The sequence below is a fragment of the Dendrobates tinctorius genome, unplaced genomic scaffold (assembly GCF_039654945.1).
Source record: "Dendrobates tinctorius isolate UK_male_01 unplaced genomic scaffold, ASM3965494v1 ptg000020l, whole genome shotgun sequence".
Taxonomy (NCBI): Eukaryota; Metazoa; Chordata; class Amphibia; order Anura; family Dendrobatidae; genus Dendrobates; species Dendrobates tinctorius.
In genome coordinates this window covers 23,987,169-24,011,051 of record NW_027361688.1, presented here as the reverse complement: position 1 = coordinate 24,011,051, position 23,883 = coordinate 23,987,169, and the positions used below count along the sequence as shown (strand labels likewise).

General features: G+C 43.7%; 1 protein-coding gene across 2 annotated transcripts in view; it reads left to right on the top strand.

Moving 5' to 3' along the window:
- The window catches only part of GALNT10 (polypeptide N-acetylgalactosaminyltransferase 10), a 155,915-nt gene that overhangs the window by 85,476 nt on the left and 46,556 nt on the right, over positions 1-23,883 (top strand). For both annotated transcript variants that reach the window (XM_073567900.1, XM_073567901.1), the window contains exons 2-3: positions 48-150; positions 4,941-5,079. In XM_073567900.1, coding sequence (XP_073424001.1) covers positions 48-150; positions 4,941-5,079 — 242 coding nt within the window. The remainder of the gene's footprint in view (positions 1-47; positions 151-4,940; positions 5,080-23,883) is intronic.

The following is a 23,883-nucleotide window of genomic DNA, read 5'->3' as shown; positions in this document are numbered from 1 at the left end:
ATGGTAAATATGAAAATCCTGAACATTTGTCTTCATCTCATTTATAGGTGCCGCTTATCAGGCATAAAGATGAATATGTCAATGACAAAGGGCCGGGGAAGAAGGACTGGCACGACTATGATTACATGAGAAGAGAGCACGATCGATTAGGTACGAAGCAGAGTCCTTCCTCATCTGTTATCGTTTACTATTGGACATCATCATGTAATTGTGATGTATTTTTGTTCACTGCGCAATAGTCGGGAACTACCATCTCTTCAGCGCTTACCAATTACCAACACAAAAAGTTAACTCGGCCCACCTTTTTAGAAAATTAGAAAAAAGTCATGTACAGTATATACATATATATAAAAATGGGTTAAACCATAATAATAATAATAATAATCTTTATTTATATAGCGCCAACATATTCCGCAGCGCTTTACAGTTGAACAGTTTCAAACACAACAGTCATAAGTAACAACGTTAACAATACAATAATTAAAGCGAAATAAGACGACCCTGCTCGTGGAGCTTACAATCTACAATGAGGTGGGGGGGATACAAAGCACAGGTTTGTATTTACAATGATGTATTTACAATGACGGTCCAGCCATCTTCAGGGGGTGGGGGTTAGATGGAGATAGTGAATGGGCTACACACACACAAACATGACTTTGATTACTGAATGTGATAGGCCGCTCTGAACAAATGTGTTTTGAGCGAGCGCCTAAAACTATGCAAATTGTGGATGGTCCTAATATTTTGGGGTAGAGCATTCCAGAGGATTGGCGCAGCACGGGAGAAGTCTTGGAGTCGGGAGTGGGAGGTACGGATTAGGGCAGAGGTTAGTCGAAAGTCATTTGCAGAGCGCAGCGGTCGGTTAGGCCGATAGACAGAAATGAGGGAGGAGATGTAAGGGGGTGCCGCACTGTGGAGAGCTTTGTGGGTGAGAACAAGTACTTTGAATTGTACCCTGTAATGAATTGGCAGCCAGTGTAACCAGTGTAAACCATTAAATATCTCATGATGAGTAAATCCAGTGAGCTGTCTCAAGAACTTGGCAACCTTATTGTTGCAAAACACACTGATGGCATTGGTTACAGGAAAATTTGTAAACTGCTGAAGGTTCCAATGAGCATGTATATATCTATCTAACACACACACATAAATACAATTTTTATTTTTTTATTTTTTAATTATATATATATATATATATATATATATATATATATATATATATATATATATATATATATATATATATAATTTATAATGCACATATATTTATTTTTTCCTTTTTATATATACAGGCATGGCCAAAAGTATTGACACCCCTGCAATTCTGTCATATAATACTCAGTTTCTTCCTGAAAATGATTGCAAACACAAATTCTTTGGTATTATTATCTTCAATTAATTTGTCTTAAATGAAAAAACACAAAAAGAATTGTCCTAAAGCCAAATTGGATATAATTCCACACCAAACATAGCAAAAAGGGTGGACAAAAGTATTGGCACTGTTCGAAAAATCATGTGATGCTTCTCTAATTTGTGTAATTAACAGCACCTATAACTTACCTGTGGCATCTAACAGGTGTTGGCAATAACTAAATCACACTTGCAGTCAGTTGACATGGATTAAAGTTGACTCAACCTCTGTCCTGTGTCCTTGTGTGTACCATATTGAGCATGGAGAAAAGAAAGAAGACCAAAGAACTGTCTGAGGACTTGAGAAACCAAATTGTGAGGAAGCATGAGCGATCTCAAGGCTACAAGTCCATCTCCAAAGACCTGAATGTTCCTGTGTCTACCGTGCGCAGTGTCATCAAGAAGTTTAAAGCCCATGGCACTGTGGCTAACCTCCCTAGATGTGGCCGGAAAAGAAAAATTGACAAGAGATTTCAATGCAAGATTGTGCGGATGTTGGATAAAGAACCTCCACTAACATCCAAACAAGTTCAAGCTGCCCTGCAGTCCGAGGGTACAACGGTGTCAACCCGTACTATCTGTCGGCATCTGAATGAAAAGGGACTGTATGGTAGGAGACCCACTTCTTACCCCGAGACATAAAAAAGCCAGTCTGGAGTTTGCCAAAACTTACCTGAAAAAGCCTAAAACATTTTGGAAGAATGTTCTCTGGTCAGATGAGACAAAAGTAGAGCTTTTAGGGCAAAAGCATCAACATAGAGTTTACAGGAGAAAAAAGAGGCATTCAAAGAAAAGTACACGGTCCCTACAGTCAAACATGGCGGAGGTTCCCTGATGTTTTGGGGTTGCTTTGCTGCCTCTGGCACTGGACTGCTTGACCGTGTGCATGGCATTATGAAGTCAGAGGACTACCAACAAATTTTGCAGCATAATTTATGGCCCAGTGTGAGAAAGCTGGGTCTCCCTCAGAGGTCATGGGTCTTCCAGCAGGACAACAACCCAAAACACACTTCAAAAAGCATTAGAAAATGGTTTGAGAGAAAGCACTGGAGACTTCTAAGGTGGCCAGCAATGAGTTCAGACCTGAATCCCATAGAACACCTGTGGAGAAATCTAAAAATGGCAGTTTGGAGAAGGCACCCTTCAAATATCAGGGACCTGGAGTAGTTTGCCAAAGAAGAATGGTCTAAAATTCCAGCAGAGCATTGTAAGAAACTCATTGATGGCTACCGGAAGCGGTTGGTCGCATTTATTTTGGCTAAAGGTTGTGCAACCAAGTATTAGGCTGAGGGTGCCAATACTTTTGTCCGGCCCATTTTTGGAGTTTTGTGTAAAATGATCAATGTTTTTCTCTTTTGTGTTTTTTCATTTAAGACAAATTAAATGAAGATAATAATACCAAAGAATTTGTGTTTGCAATCATTTTCAGGAAGAAACTGAATATTATCTGACAGAATTGCAGGGGTGTCAATACTTTTGGCCATGACTGTATATACAGTACGTGTGCATATATGTGAGATGTGTGCAAAGTTTCTGAGGTTCTTTCCAAAAATCTTCTCTACAGAAAAAAGTATATACACACACCTCAAAAAATAAAGGGAACACTTCAACAACACAATTTAACTCCAAGTCAATCACACTTCAGTGAATTCAGCCTGTCCAGTTATGAAGCAACACTAACTGTGAATCAATTTCTCCTGCTGTTGTGCAGATGGAACAAACAACAGGTAGAAATAATAGGCAATTATTAAGACAACCCATATAAAGGAGTGGTTCTGCAGGGGGTGACCACAGACCATTTCTCTGTTCTCATCATTTTTGGTCCGTTTTGGCTGTTGTTCTGGTCACTTTTACAGTTTGTCATTGCTCTCACCCCTAGAGGTACAGTAGCATGAGGCGTTGTCTAGAAACCCACAGAAATTGCTCAGGTAGTAGAGCTCATCGAGGATGACACATCAATGAGAGCTGTGGCAGGAAGGGTAGCTGTGTCTGTCAGTGTAGTGTCCAGAGCATGGAACAGATACCAGGAAACAGGCCAGTTCACCAAGAGATGTGGAGAGGGCCGTAGGAGGGCAACAGCCCAGCAGCAAGACCACTACCTCCTCCTTTGTGCAAGGGGGAACAGGAGGAGCACTGCCAGAGTAATGCAAAATGACCTCCAGCAGGATACTATCATCCATGTTTCTGCTCAAACTGTCAGAAACACTCCATGAGGATGGTATGAGGGCCCAACGTCCACAAGTGGGTGTTGTGCTTACAAACCACCACCGTGCAGAGCGATTGGCGTTTGCAGAGAACACCAAGATTGGCAGGTTTGATATTGATGCCCTGTGCTCTTCACGGATGAGAGCAGGTTCACAATGCTTACGTGACAGATTTAACACAGTTTGGAGACGCCTTGGAGAATGTTCTGCTGCCTGCAGCCTCCTCCAACATGACCGGTTTGGCAGTAGGTCAGTAATAGTGTGGGGAGGCATTTCGTTGGAGGGCCACACAGCCCTCCATGTGCTAGCCAGAGGTACGCTGACTGCCATTATGTACCAGGATGAGATCCTCAGACCCAATATGAGACCATATGCAGCTGCAGTGCTAGGCCTCCTGGCTGAAGCGTGTCAGCAGCTCCTGCATGATGAAGGCATTGATGCTATGGATTGGCCTGCCCGTTCTCCAGACTTGAATCCAATCGAGCACATCTGGGACGTCCTGTCTCGCTCCATGCAGCAACACCACGTTGTACCACAGACTGTCCAGGAGTTGGCGGATGCTTTAGTCCAGGTCTGTGAGGAGATCCCTCAGGAGAACATCTGCATCCTCATGAGGAGGCCATACAGGCACGTGGAGGCCACACACACTACTGAGCATCATTTCTTTGTCTTGTGGCATTTCCACTGAAGTTGGATCAGCCTGTAATTTGATTTTCCACTTTGATTTTGAGTATCATTCCAAATCCAGACCTCCATGGGATATTAATTTTGCTTTACATTGATCATTTTTCTGTTTAACTGTTCTCAACAAATTCCACTATGTAATGAATAAAGACTTGCAACTGGAATAGTTCTGTTTTATTTATTTTTTTTAGCAGTGTGTGTGGCTTTTTGGTGAGTACCTTGGAGATTTTGCACCCATTTTGGTATGGAAAAGTGTTGCTTTTATTTTTGTATTACATATTCTAATTTTGCAATTACGCAAAATCTTTTCAAGAGTCACATAAAATCAGTTTTATAGACTTTAAAACATTCTTCTAAAAATCTATTTTTGGAAATACTTGCAATCCCCATAAAATAGCAAGTGTGAAGTTTATTTTATCTTTCCCATACCGTTCAACTGGGCGTCACTGGGGGTGGGTTGCTTCACACTTTGGCATTGCCTATTAAGTGCAAAGGAACAGCAGATTGACCTTGTGACGTCCGTTCCATGAGGCCGCATGGTCCTTGGCTCGGGCTTTATGTAGATGGGCGTGATTCTCATGCTTTGATTTGCTGTATGTTTATTTTGTGGATTGCTTTATAATGAATATAAACCATCCTTAGGAAATGGTGAGCAGGGGAAACCTTTCCCAATGACAGATGCAGATCGCGTGGAACAAGCCTACCGTGAGAATGGATTCAATATCTACGTCAGTGATAGAATCTCACTGAACAGATCTCTTCCAGATATCCGGCACCCAAAGTAAGTCATTCATCCAGCTTATTTGGTATTTTTATAGATTTAAAAAATCTACCTATCCATAATTTCCAGTGGTTAATGCATGCACATATATTTGGCTTTAACTTGGCAATCTATCAGCTGGTGTCTGCTTTGTAGGTAAGGAGGGCAATGCTTGCAAGCAATTTGCTATAGAGCTTGTAAGTGCTGCTCTGAAGATTACTGGTTGCAACCAGCTTCAGTGCCCCCTGTGCTCCTCCGATGCTGCAGAAGAAAAGCTGCTTCTACCAGCAGCATTGGGAGAGCAAGCAGTTCGACACCACAACTCAACCATCCCACCAACCTGGACTGTCATCATAGCTGCACCATTCCCTAGCAAGCAGAAAGTTGGGAGGCTGAGGTCCGGTGTGCTCCTGAAGATCAATAATTATAAAAAAAAAAAAAAAAACTACTTCACAACCTCTGACAAACATTTCGGTATAGGTGTTGTATGCGGTGTATAGAGACTGAACTCTGGAGCTGAGAGCTCTCCAAAGAGGGCAGGCGCTGACTCTTTTACACAGCCCACATCTGTCTGTAATAGCAGCAATCTGAGCTAGCTCCGCTCGCAGCTGTTAAAGCCGTTGTCAATCATTTGCGATCATGCGAAGAATATTGGATACATAAGAAAAGATCAGTTACACTATACAGGAATATATAGTTAGGTTCCAATCTCCTAAGTAGACTAAAAAGTAAAAATATATAAAAAAGAAAAAAAAAAACTAAAGCGATAAAACAAAAAACCGCCCTCTTGAAAACTTTAGGGATTTGTTATACCCATTTTCTAAATGAAAGAACCCAAAATTTACCAAAAACTTAGGAAAGTCAGTAGACCGTAAATTAGAAGGGAATGATGATGCATTACTCACCCAGTATATGCCAAAAGTTGGTGTATACAGTTGGTGTATGGATCCTCTGGGAACATTTTACATCTTCTTTCACATTCCATATGTCACCATAAGGAAATGTGAACAGAAACTATGGATAAGAACTGTAAAACTGAAATTTCTGCTATCATTTTCCATTGTATATGAATGGTTTTGCAGAAACCCCATTCACATGCATGAATTTTGACTTGTATATGCTTATTGTGGATTTATCCACGGATTGTGCACCAAAATCCTTCAGTTCTATTTGTAGTATTCTGTAGGTATACCGTCCGTGTATGTATCTATATATACTGTCCATGTGTGTATGTAGATATGCCGTCAGTGTGTGTATGTAGATATGCCGTCAGTGTGTGTATGTAGATATGCCGTCAGTGTGTATGTAGATATGCCGTCAGTGTGTGTATGTAGATGTGCCGTCAGTGTGTGTATGTAGATGTGCCGTCAGTGTGTGTATGTAGATGTGCCGTCAGTGTGTGTATGTAGATGTGCCGTCAGTGTGTGTATGTAGATGTGCCGTCAGTGTGTGTATGTAGGTGTGCCGTCAGTGTGTGTATGTAGGTGTGCCGTCAGTGTGTGTATGTAGGTGTGCCGTCAGTGTGTGTATGTAGGTGTGCCGTCAGTGTGTGTATGTAGGTGTGCCGTCAGTGTGTGTATGTAGGTGTGCCGTCAGTGTGTGTATGTAGGTGTGCCGTCAGTGTGTGTATGTAGATGTGCCGTCAGTGTGTGTATGTAGATGTGCCGTCAGTGTGTGTATGTAGATATGCCGTCAGTGTGTGTATGTAGATATGCCGTCAGTGTGTGTATGTAGATATGCCGTCAGTGTGTGTATGTAGAGATGCCGTCAGTGTGTGTATGTAGATATGCCGTCAGTGTGTGTATGTAGATATGCCGTCAGTGTGTGTATGTAGATATGCCGTCAGTGTGTGTATGTAGATATGCCGTCAGTGTGTGTATGTAGGTATGCCGTCAGTGTATGTAGGTATACCGTCAGTGTGTGTATGTAGATATACCGCCAGTGTGTGTATGTAAATATACTGTCTGCACTAAATTTTGTATTTTCAGAAAATGAGAAATGGTCAAAAGAACAAAAAAATGCAGTGCTTGCAGACCTCAAATATAATAATGCTAAGAAAACAAGTTCATAATCATTTAGAAACCACAATACTAATGTTTTAACTCAGGAAGAGTTCAGAAATCAATATTTTGTGAAATAGCCATGATTGTTAATCCCAGCTTTCATGCTTTCCACCAGTCTTTCTCACTGCTTCTGGCGCAAAACTTTAAGCATTTTTTCTTTGTTTGATGGCTTGTGACGATCCATCATGCTCTTGATTACATACAGTTGTGGCCAAAAGTATTGACACCCCTGCAATTTTGTCAGATAATACTCAGTTTCTTCCTGAAAATGATTGCAAACACAAATTCTTTGGTATTATCTTCATTTAATTTGTTTTAAATGAAAAAAACAAACAAAAGAAAATGAAGCAAAAAGCAAAACATTGATCATTTCACACAAAACTCCAAAAATGGACCAGACAAAAGTATTGGCACCCTCAGCCTAATACTTGGTTGCACAACCTTTAGCCAAAATAACTGTGACCAACCGCTTTCGGTAACCATCAATGAGTTTCTTACAATGCTCTGCTGGAATTTTAGACCATTCTTCTTTGGCAAACTGCTCCAGGTCCCTGATATTTGAAGGGTGCCTTCTCCAAACTGCCATTTTTAGATCTCTCCACAGGTGTTCTATGGGATTCAGGTCTGGACTCATTGCTGGCCACCTTAGAAGTCTCCAGTGCTTTCTCTCAAACCATTTTCTAGTGATTTTTGAAGTGTGTTTTGGGTCATTGTCCTGCTGGAAGACCTAATACCTCTGAGGGAGACCCAGCTTTCTCACACTGGGCCCTACATTATGCTGCAAAATTTGTTGGTAGTCTTCAGACTTCATAATGCCATGCACACGGTCAAGCAGTCCAGTGCCAGAGGCAGCAAAGCAACCCCAAAACATCAGGGAACCTCTGCCATGTTTGACTGTAGGGACTGTGTTCTTTTCTTTGAATGCCTCTTTTTTTCTCCTGTAAACTCGATGTTGATACCTTTGCCCAAAAAGCTCTACTTTTGTCTCATCTGACAGAGAACATTCTTCCAAAACGTTTTAGGCTTTTTCAGGTAAGTTTTGGCAAACTCCAGACTGGCTTTTTTATGTCTCGGGGTAAGAAGTGGGGTCTTCCTGGGTCTCCTACCATACAGTCCCTTTTCATTCAGACGCCGACAGATAGTGCGGGTTGACACTGTTGTACCCTCGGACTGCAGGGCAGCTTGAACTTGTTTGGATGTTAGTCGAGGTTCTTTATCCAACATCCGCACAATCTTGCGTTGAAATCTCTTGTCAATTTTTCTTTTCCGTCCACATCTAGGGAGGTTAGCCACAGTGCCATGGGATTTAAACTTCTTGATGACACTGCGCACGGTAGACACAGGAACATTCTGGTCTTTGGAGATGGACTTGTAGCCTTGAGATTGCTCATGCTTCCTCACAATTTGGTTTCTCAAGTCCTCAGACAGTTCTTTGGTCTTTCTTTTCTCCATGCTCAATGTGGTGCACACAAGGACACAGGACAGAGGTTGAGTCAACTTTAATCCATGTCAACTGGCTGCAAGTGTGATTTAGTTATTGCCAACACCTGTTAGGTGCCACAGGTAAGGTACAGGTGCTGTTAATTACACAAATTAGAGAAGCATCACATGATTTTTCGAACAGTGCCAATACTTTTGTCCACCCTCTTTGTTATGTTTGGTGTGGAATTATATCCAATTTGGCTTTAGGACAATTCTTTTTGTGTTTTTTCATTTAAGACAAATTAAATGAAGATAATAATACCAAAGAATTTGTGATTGCAATCATTTTCAGGAAGAAACCGAGTACTATCTGACAGAATTGCAGGGGTGTCAATACTTTTGGCCACAACTGTATATATATGCGCTGTGTGTGTGTTTAGGCTAGAGTTCTAGACTTCCTATGAAAAGTCCCATAGCATAGCACCACTCTTTTCTCCCCAGGCTATAATTGGTTGATGACAGGGGGCAATAGATTGCATTTAAATAGATCCCTTTTTAGAACAGATTGTAAAACTTCAGCAAAAGCACAAAGTTTGCCATAATTCCTATATAATAGATTGAGGCAGCGCAGCTCTTGGCACATACTGTAATCCCACTGATTCTGCATGGTTCAGTTTGCACGGTGTCTCATTTCCTCTCGTATAACCTATTATTTGGAGTGCAGTGACGGAGGAACTCGATCTTAATTCTCAGTTCGTGCAGCTAGCGCACTGGATTTATGCATTCAGCTGAGCTAATAAGAGCTATGTCCTTAAGGAGAAGCTCCTTGTGATGGTACAAGACACCAGTCTGCAGTCTTCTCCGAACCGGTTCACTCCAAGGGACTGCCGAGCTTCTCAGTGATATGAATTGCCTATGTACAGATGGCCTATATTCACTCCCAAGAGTGGAAATCTACAAACCCGCGGCTAAAAAAAATATATAGAGATATACATGTGTGAGATGTATAGAGAGAAAGATGGAGAAGAAGGGGGGAATAGAGATGGAGAAAAAGAAAGGAATAGAAAGAGAAGAGAAATATAGAGAACGCTAGGGCTAGATACAGTAGAAATGGAGCAGTATGGGGATAGAAGTAAAGAAACGGAGAAAAATAATTAGGGTGAGAAAAAGAGCACGATGGAAAGAGAGATTAAGTGAGTTTTTCTGTTTACTGGGCGCTTGTAACTTGCAAATCTTGTGAATTTCCGATTTTCCGAGAATATCTCATTATTTCATGTTCTTGGTGTTAAATCACCTATCCATCCAAATCAGAGCTGAAGCTAGGTATTTTCTTTATCTGGGACAAATGTAGCTTTACATAAATATATATATGTATATATGTGTGTAGGTGTGTGTGTGTGTGTGTGTGTGTGTGTGTATGTATATATATATATATATATATGTGTGTGTGTAGATAGATAGATATATATGTAGATATATATATATATAGATATATATGTAGATATATATAGAGAGAGAGAGAGAGAGATATCTCTATACAGTGCCTACAAGTAGTATTCAACCCCCTGCAGATTTAGCAGGTTTGATAAGATGCAAATAAGTTAGAGCCTTCAAACTTCACACAAGAGCAGGATTTATTTTACAAACCAAAAAGTTATGTTGCTCAGTTAAATTTTAATAAATTTTAAACATACAAGTGTGGGTCAATTATTATTCAACCCCTAGGTTTAATATTTTGTGGAATAACCCTTGTTTGCAATTACAGCTAATAATCGTCTTTTATAAGACCTGATCAGGCCGGCACAGGTCTCTGGAGTTATCTTGGCCCACTCCTCCATGCAGATCTTCTCCAAGTTATCTAGGTTCTTTGGGTGTCTCATGTGGACTTTAATCTTGAGCTCCTTCCACAAGTTTTCAATTGGGTTAAGGTCAGGAGACTGACTAGGCCACTCCAACACCTTGATTTTTTGCCTCTTGAACCAGGCCTTGGTTTTCTTGGCTGTGTGCTTTGGGTCGTTGTCTTGTTGGAAGATGAAATGACGACCCATCTTAAGATCCTTGATGGAGGAGCGGAGGTTCTTGGCCAAAATCTCCAGGTAGGCCGTGCTATCCATCTTCCCATGGATGCGGACCAGATGGCCAGGCCCCTTGGCTGAGAAACAGCCCCACAGCATGATGCTGCCACCACCATGCTTGACTGTAGGGATGGTATTCTTGGGGTCGTATGCAGTGCCATCCAGTCTCCAAACGTCACGTGTGTGGTTGGCACCAAAGATCTCGATCTTGGTCTCATCAGACCAGAGAACCTTGAACCAGTCTGTCTCAGAGTCCTCCAAGTGATCATGAGCAAACTGTAGACGAGCCTTGACATGACGCTTTGAAAGTAAAGGTACCTTACGGGCTCGTCTGGAACGGAGACCATTGCGGTGGAGTACGTTACTTATGGTATTGACTGAAACCAATGTCCCCACTGCCATGAGATCTTCCCGGAGCTCCTTCCTTGTTGTCCTTGGGTTAGCCTTGACTCTTCGGACAAGCCTGGCCTCGGCACGGGAGGAAACTTTCAAAGGCTGTCCAGGCCGTGGAAGGCTAACAGTAGTTCCATAAGCCTTCCACTTCCGGATGATGCTCCCAACAGTGGAGACAGGTAGGCCCAACTGTTTGGAAAGGGTTTTGTACTCCTTGCCAGCCTTGTGACCCTCCACGATCTTGTCTCTGATGGCCTTGGAATGCTCCTTTGTCTTTCCCATGTTGACCATGTATGAGTGCTGTTCACAAGTTTGGGGAGGGTCTTAAATAGTCAGAAAAGGCTGGAAAAAGAGATAATTAATCCAAACATGTGAAGCTCATTGTTCTTTGTGCCTGAAATACTTCTTAATACTGTAGGGGAACCAAACAGAATTCTGGTGGTTTGAGGGGTTGAATAATAAATGACCCTCTGAATAAACTTTTCACAATTTAAAAAAGAATTAAACAAAGAAATAACATTCTTTTTTGCTGCAGTGCATTTCACACTTCCAGGCTGATCTACAGTCCAAATGTCACAATGCCAAGTTAATTCCGAATGTGTAAACCTGCTAAATCTGCAGGGGGTTGAATACTACTTGTAGGCACTGTATATAAAAATGAATGTGTGTATCACCAACCAATCACGAAGCATCTTTCATTTCACCAGAGTTGTTTAAAAGAAGCTGAGCTGTGATTGGTTGCTATGAGCAACAGATTTCCCAATCCAGAAAACACCTCAGCAGACACTGACATGGTGAGAGAAATCTAGCATCCCTGGGAACATAAGCTCCCAGCCATTGTCTGCCCCCCAGAAAGGAGCAGAGAGCACATGACAGAAATTAATCCCCCCCCCTCCCGTGCCCATATACACATCACACATCCTCCATCCAATAGGCACATCTTCACTCTTAAAGGGATCATTGGTATGGAAGTCAGAGCAAAGCCATCCAGGACTTTGGTACTGACCCCAGGCCTCTTAAAGGGATCTCCGGTATGGAAGTCAGGGCAAATCCCTGAGTGCTCTGATTCTGACCCCAGGCCTCTATTAAAGGGATCATTGGTATGGAAGTCAGGGCAAATCCATCCAGCACTTTGGTTCTAACTCCAGGCCTCTCTTAAAGGGATCCCCGGTATGGAAGTTATGGCAATTCCACTCAGCGTTCTGGTACTGACCCCAGGCACTCTTAAAGGGGTCCCCGGTATGGAAGTCAGGGCAATTGCCTTCAAATGCTCTGGTACTGACCCCAGGCTCTCTTAAAGGGATCTCCTGTATGGAAGTTGGGGCAAATCCCTCAGCGCTCTGAATCTGACCCCAGGATTCTATTAAAGGGATAATTGGTATGAAAGTCAGGGCAAATCCACTCAGCGCTCTGGTTCTGATCCCAGGCCTCTCTTAAAGAGATCCCTGGTATGCAAATTAGGGCCATTCCGCTCAGCACTCTGGTTCTGACCCCAGGCTGATGGGATGGTGTGGGATATTAGGGGAAGTAGTCCGGTGGCTCTGGCTGACGGGATGATGTGGGATATTAGCGGAAGTAGTCCGGTGGCTTTGACGGGATGATGTGGGATATTAGTAGTCCGGTGACTCTGGCTGACGGGATGATGTGGGATATTAGGGGTAGTAGTCCGGTGGCTTTGACGGGATGATGTGAGATATTAGTAGTCCGGTGGCTATGGCTGACGGGATGATGTGGGATATTAAGGGTAGTAGCCCGGTGGCTCTGGTTGACGGGATGATATGGGATATTATAGTGAATGTGGCTATGCGGCATGGGCGGGGCTATACACTCAGCCATATATATACAGTTGTGGCCAAAAGTATTGACACCCCTGCAATTCTGTCAGATAATGGTTTCTTCCTGAAAATGATTTCAAACACAAATTCTTTGGTATTATTATCTTCATTTAATTTGTCTTAAATGAAAAAACACAAAAGAAAATGAAGCAAAAAGCAAAACATTGATCATTTCACACAAAACTCCAAAAATGGGCCAGACAAAAGTATTGGCACCCTCAGCCTAATACTTGGTTGCACAACCTTTAGCCAAAATAACTGCGACCAACCGCTTCCGGTAACCATCAATGAGTTTCTTACAATGCTCTGCTGGAATTTTAGACCATTCTTCTTTGGCAAACTGCTCCAGGTCCCTGATATCTGAAGGGTGCCTTCTCCAAACTCCCATTTTTAGATCTCTCCACAGGTGTTCTATGGGATTCAGGTCTGGACTCACTGCTGGCCACCTTAGAAGTCTCCAGTGCTTTCTCTCAAACCATTTTCTAGTGCTTTTTGAAGTGTGTTTTGGGTCATTGTCCTGCTGGAAGACCCATGACCTCTGAGGGAGACCCAGCTTTCTCACACTGGGCCCTACATTATGCTGCAAAATTTGTTGGTAGTCTTCAGACTTCATAATGCCATGCACACGGTCAAGCAGTCCAGTGCCAGAGGCAGCAAAGCAACCCCAAAACATCAGGGAACCTCCGCCATATTTGACTGTAGGGACCGTGTTCTTTTCTTTGAATGCCTCTTTTTTTTCTCCTGTAAACTCTATGTTGATGCCTTTGCCCAAAAAGCTCTACTTTTGTCTCATCTGACCAGAGAACATTCTTCCAAAACGTTTTAGGCTTTTTCAGGTAAGTTTTGGCAAACTCCAGCCTGGCTTTTTTATGTCTCGGGGTAAGAAGTGGGGTCTTCCTGGTCTCCTACCATACAGTCCCTTTTCATTCAGACGCCGACAGATAGTACGGGTTGACACTGTTGTACCCTCGGACTGCAGGGCAGCTTGAACTTGTTTGGATGTTAGTCGAGGTTCTTTATCCAACATCCGCACAATCTTGCGTTGAAATCTCTTGTCAATTTTTCTTTTCCGTCCACATCTAGGGAGGTTAGCCACAGTGCCATGGGCTTTAAACTTCTTGATGACACTGCGCATGGTAGACACAGGAACATTCAGGTCTTTGGAGATGGACTTGTAGCCTTGAGATTGCTCATGCTTCCTCACAATTTGGTTTCTCAAGTCCTCAGACAGTTCTTTGGTCGTCTTTCTTTTCTCCATGCTCAATGTGGTACACGCAAGGACACAGGACAGAGGTTGAGTCAACTTTAATCCATGTCAACTGGCTGCAAGTGTGATTTAGTTATTGCCAACACCTGTTAGGTGCCACAGGTAAGTTACAGGTGCTGTTAATTACACAAATTAGAGAAGCATCACATGATTTTTTGAACAGTGCCAATACTCTTGTCCACCCTCTTTTTTATGTTTGGTGTGGAATTATATCCAATTTGGCCTTAGGACAATTCTTTTTGTGTTTTTTTAATTTAAGACAAATTAAATGAAGATAATAATACCAAAGAATTTGTGTTTGCAATCATTTTCAGGAAGAAACTGAGTATTATCTGACAGAATTGCAGGGGTGTCAATACTTTTGGCCACAACTGTGTGTGTGTGTGTGTGTGTGTGTGTGTGTGTGTGTGTGTATATATATATATATATATATATATATATATATATATTCGTTATAATTTGTTATAACTAGCGTAGTTAGTTACTATGCCGGGCTCTTCAGCTAGTATATATATATCTCTATCTATACATATATCTATCCATTTCCGGTGACTACCTCTTGAAGCTCATTAAGAGAATGCCAACAGTGTGCAAAGCAGTAATCAAAGCTAAAGCTGGCTACTTTGAAGAACCTAGAATATAAGATATATTTTCAGTTGTTGCACACTTTTTTGTTAATTATATAATTCCACATGTGTTAATTCATAGTTTTGATGCCTTCAGAGTGAATCTACAATTTTCATAGTCATGAAAATAAAGAAAACTCTTTGAATGAGAAGGTGTCCAAACTTTTGGTCTGTACTGTGTGTGTATATATATATATATATATATATATATATATATATATATATATATATATATATATATATATATATATATAAACAACGACAAAGCAAAGTCCAGCAATAACGTGAGCAATCCAGGATGCTGTTAAAATTTTTTTTCTTTTTATTCATAAATCCATTAAAATGCAATGGTCCAAGCAGTTCAAAACAGCAATAACGCAGGAAAGTCGTGCAGATAGGACTACGCGTTTCAGCGGTAGAACCCGCCTTCTTCACGATTCAGTGATTCTGGACCGTGAAGAAGGCGGGTTCTACCGCTGAAACGCGTAGTCCTATCTACCCATCACACATCCTCCATCCCATAGTCAACCATTGACATCATAAAAAGCGGCGGGGCTTGCAACCTATGATGACATCAGTGTCGCCATGGCAACCATTATGACATCATAATGAGGGGCGGGGATTGATACACACACACTTTTTCCCATATATATATAGCTGAAACTCCTAAACCCTTCATCCAATTTTAATGTGGATACCCTCAAATGAAAGCTGAAAGTCTGAACTTCAACTGCATCTGAATTGTTTTGTTTAAAATTCATTGTGGTAATGTCTAGAACCAAAATTAGAAAAATGTCTCTGTCCAAATATATATGGACCTAACTGTGTGTGTATATGTGTGTGTGTGTGTATATATATATATATACACACACACACACACACACACACAGTGGGGCAAAAAAGTATTTAGTCAGTCAGCAATAGTGCAAGTTCCACCACTTAAAAAGATGAGAGGCGTCTGTAATTTACTTCATAGGTAGACCTCAACTATGGGAGACAAACTGAGAAAAAAAAATCCAGAAAATCACATTCTGTTTTTTTTTCATTTTATTTGCATATTATGGTGGAAAATAAGTATTTGGTCAGAAACAAAATTTCATCTCAATACTTTGTGATATATCTGTCATGATCACGTGTGTCAGGACGCAGATGATGTCGCAAGGCGAACCCATAACACACGTGACCCTGGATACACCGCCTCCAGTGGGGCGAATTTAAATAATAAAGCGTGCAGGTGGATACGCCGCCTCCACCTGGCGGATTTAGGTATTACACGCTATGCAAACATATCTGGAAACACCGCCTCCAGTAAGGCGCATTTAAATAATAAGGGGGGAACCTGGGTAACTATAACAATGGTGGGCCCTGCGGTAGGGAATGGGAAATTGGAGACCTCCTGAGCTCCCCCGAGCCAGTGTCCCTGCACTCCTGACATTCCCTATGCCGGTTTCGCACCGGGCGCCGCACGCGTACCTCAACGCCCTAGCTCGCCCTGAACCTAAACCCTCACTAGGGAATAGGTCGGTGCGGAAACTAATCCCACCACTGCACTAATAACACACATGAGGAAAGAGACAATACAGGGGAAACACCACTTATCTTTGCTCTGTTGCGTGCGCTCCTCCAGAGCCCACCACCTGCGTGCATCTTCTCCTCCACCCTGATCCATCACATAACTGGATCCGTCACCATCGTGCAGCCTGGGAGCAGAGTCCATCACCACTTGCAGCAGTCCAGTACACAGAGTCCCAAGATGAGTCCAGCCTCTGCCAAGAATCCAAGCATGCTCGAGTCCAGTTCTCAGCAACCAAGTAGAGCATGCTGAGTGCAACTCTCTTCCAAGTCGCCACTCCTCCAAGCCATGCCCGCACTTCCCGCCGACACCACAAACTGCGACTCCACCAAGCCATGCTAGTCCTTCCTGCAGACACCATTAGCTGGCACTCATCCTCTCTGGCTGACTGCGCAGGACTCCTATCCCGCTCCATCCTTCCACCAGGCTCTCCAACAACTCAGAAAGAAATATCACCAGCCGTGAGTGAACCCCCTAAGGACACCTTTATAGGGAGTCACACCTGATCCCTAATTAAGTGAACATTAACCTAAACCTATGGTGCGATACCGCTAACCACCACCGGGGACAGTCAAAACACCTTTGAACTCAACCAAAGTAAAAAAAGTTCACTTTGTGCTTTTAATACCGCCAGATCCAACACTGGATCATGACAGTACCCCCTCCTTAATGAGGGGCCTCTGGACCCTCAAGACCACCCCTCATTAGGGAAACACCTACAGCGGGGACGCCCAGACCCTGAGTTCACCCCACCATTCCCTGACACTTCAGGTTTATGACAAACACCGCTGATATTGGCAATATATGTTCCTTTTGGAGGCACCACTCATCTCCACAGCGCCGACCTGAGGAACGAGTTAATGTATGTGTAGGTTTGCTCAGAGCTGATCAGACTCCATAACACATTTCCACAAGATGTTTTTTGGTGGCACCCATACATGCTCGTTCACACACAGGTCCGGACCTGAACGTTTATTGCACACATACATTTGTCATTTTTTGGTGAACTCACTCTGGACTCAACAGAGGCGTCCCCCTGTGTCACCACACTCACACCCCCACTATTCACCAAGGGACACCACCCTCCAACCCTTTCACCATGAGGACTGCGCCTCTTAGGGTTGGATAATGGCGAGGGTAGAGATTTGTCCCTACTCCCCCGCAGCACACCTGCTGCACACACCAGGAGGAGAAGGGGACCGGGAAATGGAGGAAATATACTCTCGCTGGTCGCCTCCACACGACCAGGAGGGCGGCTTCTTCGATGGTATGAAGATTTGGCGTAAAACCCCGCGGACTCTCACACCAGTCAGCTCACCACAGGGGCGTACCCCTTCACCTCGGGGAATACCAGGCAGCTCCGTGGGGCACCATTCCTCCCACCTGCCTGGGTGCGCCCGCCTGCATGAACCAGTCCTGCTCCCCAGCAGCGACTCTAGGGGGTTTTAGTACCATAGCCGCAGGAATATGGAGGAAAATATATATACTCGCTGGTCGCCTCCACACGACCAGGAGGGGCGGCATCGAAGATTTGGCATAAGCCCCGCGGACTATTCACCAATCTGCTCACTACAGGGACGTACCCCTTCACCTCGGGGAATACCAGGCAGCTCCGTGGGGCACCATTCCTCCCACCTGCCAGGGTGCGTCCCCTGTAAGAGCAAGTCCCGCTCCCCAGCAGCGACTCTAGGGGCTTTTGCCAGACCGCAGCCGCCATTTTTGTTTCTCTGGTTATCTGAGCAGAGGCCCCAGACCCTGATAACTGCTGCTGCAGCGGCTTAAACACACCTTGCCGCTCCCCACTGCACCTCAGTGAGGACCGGCAGCAATTACCACAGGTCTCCACATGGCCAAAGCTCACCAGAAAAAAAAAGTAAGGGCTGGTGATAATGTCATGGTCACGTGTGTCTGGTCGCAGATGATGTCGCAAGGCGAACCCATAACACACGTGACCCTGGATACACCGCCTCCAGTGGGGCGAATTTAAATAATAAAGCGTGCAGGTGGATACGCCGCCTCCACCTGGCGGATTTAGGTATTACACGCCATGCATACATATATCTGGAAACACCGCCTCCAGTACGGCGAATTTAAATAATAAGGGGGGAACCTGGGAAACTTTAACAATGGTGGGCCCTGCGATAGGGAAAAGGGAATTGGAGACCTCCTGAGCTCCCCTGAGCCAGTGTCCCTACACTCCTCACATTCCCTAAACAGGCTCCGCACCTGTCGCCGCACGCGTACCTTAACGCCCTAGCTCGCCCTGACCCTAAACCCTCACTAGGGAATAGGTCGGTGCGGAAACTAATCCCACCACTGCACTAATAACACACATGAGGAAAGAGACAATACAGGGGAAACACCACTTAGCTTTGCTCTGTTGCGTGCGCTCCTAGCAACAGAGCCCGCCACCTGTGTGCATCTTCTCCTCCACCCTGATCCATCACATAACTGGATCCGTCACCATCGTGCAGCCTGGGAGCAGAGTCCATCACCACTTGCAGCAGTCCAGTACACAGAGTCCCAAGATGAGTCCAGCCTCTGCCAAGAATCCAAGCATGCTCGAGTCCAGTTCTCAGCAACCAAGTAGAGCATGCTGAGTGCAACTCTCTTCCTAGTCGCCACTCCTCTAAGCCATGCCCGCACTTCCCGCCGACACCATAAACTGCGACTCCACCAAGCCATGCCAGTCCTTCCTGCAGACACCATTAGCTGGCACTCATCCTCTCTGGCTGACTGCGCAGGACTCCTATCCCGCTCCATCCTTCCACCAGGCTCTCCAACAACTCAGAAAGAAATATCACCAGCCGTGAGTGAACCCCCTAAGCACACCTTTATAGGGAGTCACACCTGATCCCTAATTAAGTGAACATTAACCTAAACCTATGGTGCGATACCGCTAACCACCACCGGGGACAGTCAAAACACCTTTGAACTCAACCAAAGTAAAAAAGTTCACTTTGTGCTTTTAATACCGCCAGATCCAACACTGGATCATGACAATATCCTTTGTTGGCAATGACAGAGGTCAAACGTTTTCTGTAAGTCTTCACAAGGTTGCCACACACTGTTGTTGGTATGTTGGCCCATTCCTCCATGCAGATCTCCTCTAGAGCAGTGATGTTTTTGGCTTTTCGCTTGGCAACACGGACTTTCAACTCCCTCCAAAGGTTTTCTATAGGGTTGAGATCTGGAGACTGGCTAGGCCACTCCAGGACCTTGAAATGCTTCTTACGAAGCCACTCCTTCGTTGCCCTGGCGGTGTGCTTTGTATCATTGTCATGTTGAAAGACCCAGCCACGTTTCATCATCAATGCCCTTGCTGATGGAAGGAGGTTTGCACTCAAAATCTCACGATACATGGCCCCATTCATTCTTTCATGTACCCGGATCAGTCGTCCTGACCCCTTTGCAGAGAAACAGCCCCAAAGCATGATGTTTCCACCACCATGCTTTACAGTAGGTATGGTGTTTGATGGATGCAACTCAGTATTCTTTTTCCTCCAAACACGACAAGTTGTGTTTCTACCAAACAGTTCCAGTTTGGTTTCATCAGACCATAGGACATTCTCCCAAAACTCCTCTGGATCATCCAAATGCTCTCTAGCAAACTTCAGACGGGCCCGGACATGTACAGGCTTAAGCAGTGGGACACGTCTGGCACTGCAGGATCTGAGTCCATGGTGGCGTAGTGTGTTACTTATGGTAGGCCTTGTTACATTGGTCCCAGCTCTCTGCAGTTCATTCACTAGGTCCCCCCGCGTGGTTCTGGGATTTTTGCTCACCGTTCTTGTGATCATTCTGACCCCACGGGGTGGGATTTTGCGTGAAGCACCAGATCGAGGGAGATTATCAGTGGTCTTGTATGTCTTCCATTTTCTAATTATTGCTCCCACAGTTGATTTCTTCACTCCAAGCTGGTTGGCTATTGCAGATTCAGTCTTCCCAGCCTGGTGCAGGGCTACAATTTTGTTTCTGGTGTCCTTTGACAGCTCTTTGGTCTTCACCATAGTGGAGTTTGGAGTCAGACTGTTTGAGGGTGTGCACAGGTGTCTTTTTATACTGATAACAAGTTTAAACTGGTGCCATTACTACAGGTAATGAGTGGAGGACAGAGGAGACTCTTAAAGAAGAAGTTACAGGTCTGTGAGAGCCAGAAATCTTGTTTGCTTGTTTCTGACCAAATACTTATTTTCCACCATAATATGCAAATAAAATGAAAAAAAAACAGACAATGTGATTTTCTGGATTTTTTTCTCTCAGTTTGTCTCCCATAGTTGAGGTCTACCTATGATGTAAATTACAGACGCCTCTCATCTTTTTCAGTGGTGGAACTTGCACTATTGCTGACTGACTAAATACTTTTTTGCCCCACTGTGTATGTATATATATATATATATATATATATATATATATATAATATGCAGTATGTAATTTTTGTGATAAGTAAGTCACAACAAAAGTTAAAAGTGAAAAAAAACACATAAAACCTGAACATATGTCATGCTGCGCTACCGCATGCATACACACATCAAATATATATATATAGAAAAAAACATAAAGTGTACCTGGTCACTTGAAAAAAGAAAGTGTATAAAACTTATGAATACGATATGTATGCAGTACTGAAACAAGATGGGGATACCTGAATATAACGTGACATAAGCTTACACAAGCCGGCTCACTGGTTATGAATGGTCTAAAAGGAAAATAAAAAACGACAGGCGTCATAAAGGCTGCACAAACAAATGATAGAATAGAAGTCATCTCCCTGACACATAAAGTGCCCATCAACAGCAAAGAGCAGCTGACAGCACAACGGGGGGGTGGATGCCAGTTCAAAGGTTCATGGACCCAAATGAACAATAGTCCAAATAAGGAAGAGGAACAGCATCCGGTCTGGGTGAAAAATTGTATCAAAAATTTATTCTGCCTGTACAAAATACGTTTCGGCCATATTGTGGCCTTTTTCAAGTATAACATAACAGCACAAATGGTGGCCTTTTAAAGTGCCCATGTCAACAAAGCTACAGGCTGGGCACCAGGGACCCAGTGCTCCCAACACGTTTCGCCAGTGAAGCTTCAACCAGGGGTTCCCTGCCTGTAGTTTTATTTGCATTGGTACTTTGACTTTATGTGACTGGTGCCTAACTCTCTTTTATCATTAGTTTGGGTGCTGGAATTCTACCTGGCTAACCCCATTTTGCTTATTTCCTCATCTGTGTTTTTTTTTTTGTTTTGTTTTTTAATTTTTGACACAGTTCATAACCAGTGAGCCTGTGGAGTCACCTTGTGTAAGGTTAGGCCATATTACATATATTGTGATGGGTTTGTACCTTTATTACTATGAATATTTGTGATTAATTCCTGCACGCACACCTCCCTTTTGCTGACCTACTATATTTCACATATGTAGGTACACTTGTACTTGTACACTGTTTAAGAAACTGAGATTGTTCCAAACATCTTCGAGAACTAACCTCAGATCTTCTGTGGATGTCGCTTGTGTAAATCCTTCTGTTTCTTCATATGATCCCAGACAGACTGGACGATGATGAGATCGGGGCTCTGCGGGGCCGTATCATCACTGCCAGGACTCCTTGTGCTTCTTTACATTGAAGATAATTCGTAATGACATTGACTGGATGTTTGGGGTCGTTGTCCTGCTGCAGAATAAGTTTGGCGCCAATCATTTTTGTTAATTGATAAAAAATAAGCTATTAACATTTCTACTTTTGAAAGCATTCTTACTTCGCAGTCCTTTTTTTTTTCACACCTGCCGAAAACTTTTGCACAGTACTGTACATGCTTATTACAAGATACCAGTTCTGCAAAGCCATCAATTCTAGGAGTAGAAAGTGAACAGTAGTGAGCAGAGAACAGCCACATTGCTGACTGAGCTGCTTCCCTTCCTTTTTTTTCTTCTGACTGACCAGAGAAAGTTGCCTGGATCAAGTTACAACAGCCGGTATGAGACTAGCTGTTGTAACTGTTGTACAGACAGATAAAGGGGAAGGTAGAATTTGCCAGACTGTGTCCTGGTTTTGCTACCTGCGTCACTAAGTGACGGACACAAATATCAGAACTTGAGCAAGTAATCATCAAGATCATCCACTGCCACTTGGGAGACTATGGCTCGCTTTCTCCCTGTATTTAAGCTCACATACCCTTTTTGGATTTCTCAGGTTTCTTTGGGGAAGACACTACAATATTAAATAGTTTTACAAAGTTTGAAAGCAGCTAAGGCGCGCATACATTACAACGACAACGCATTCATTTATTTGGGTACAGTGTAATACTCCAGTTCACCAGCGGAGGTGCTGCAGGAGAACTGATCACTTTGTTGTCATTTTTCCTGCACTGATTTCTTAATTGTTCAAAGCAGACAGCCCCTTTTATAGTAGGGAAATGGCAGACAATTCAATTTTAGGGCACAGCTAGAATAATATAGAAATGTAAGTTTTTAATTAATAATTTAGGATTTTACTAAAGCTTATGTCACACACGTCTATGATGAACTAGAGAACAGTGAATAGACACGTGGAAATATTCTGGATGTCAGCCCCCAGACTCGTAAGTCACCGTCCTTCTGAAACGACAGCAGACATCAAGAAGTGTGCAGCCGATTCACAGCAACTCCCCTTTAAGACCCCTTAAAAGTCTCGTATTGGTTGTGGCCCGTGTTCTCCTCTTCCATCCTATTACTTGGCCGCTCAGATTTGCAATCCTAGAACTGCACCAGCAGGCGAAACATGTTCATGATAAAGGACGTCTCCTGCAGCAATCTGACCCGGAGACCAAATGTAATTTAATTTCCAATGTCCTCCACGCTGCTGACCACGCATTAGTGTCCAAAAGAGTAGCACAAAGTTTCTACCAAGGCTGAAAATCGCCCAGGCCTCTATAAATCCCTTCTGAAATCAGCAGAACTCCTGTAAAGTAGCCCACATAGAGACATGTAGTTAGCTAGGACCCCCATTACATTTAGGATGGCGCCAAGATCTCCAGTTTGTGGACTAAAGGAGACTGTAATGTCCTTTCGTAGCCCGTCTACAGCCTGGGTGTACGCTTGTGGGAGGATGTACTTGCCATGTCTCTATGGAACTAGCTTTGTGCTCATGCTTTGCTTTTAAAGGGATTGGCTAATAAATGGAAGTTGCTGTAATGACGCCAAACACTCATCTGTCATTACCAGGGTAAGCCATGTTTGGCCAGTTACTGCCGGGGACATGTGGCAATACCGGGTAGCCATTCAAATAAATAGTCATCTGAATTCATATATGGACTGGGTCCGCCAGAGTAGGAACCGCTATTACAGATCCACTCCAGTGATGGCCACGCTCCTCCAGTGACAGCCACGCTCCTCCAGTGACGGCCACGCTCCTCTAGTGACATACTCTTCCAAAGACAGCCATAAACATGCGACGACATCCACTCTCCTACAACAATGGCCCTCTCTTCCCGGCCACGGCCCCTCTCTTCCCGGCCACGGCCCCTGTCTTCCCGGCCACGGCCCCTGTCTTCCCGGCCACGGCCCCTGTCTTCCCGGCCACGGCCCCTGTCTTCAAGGC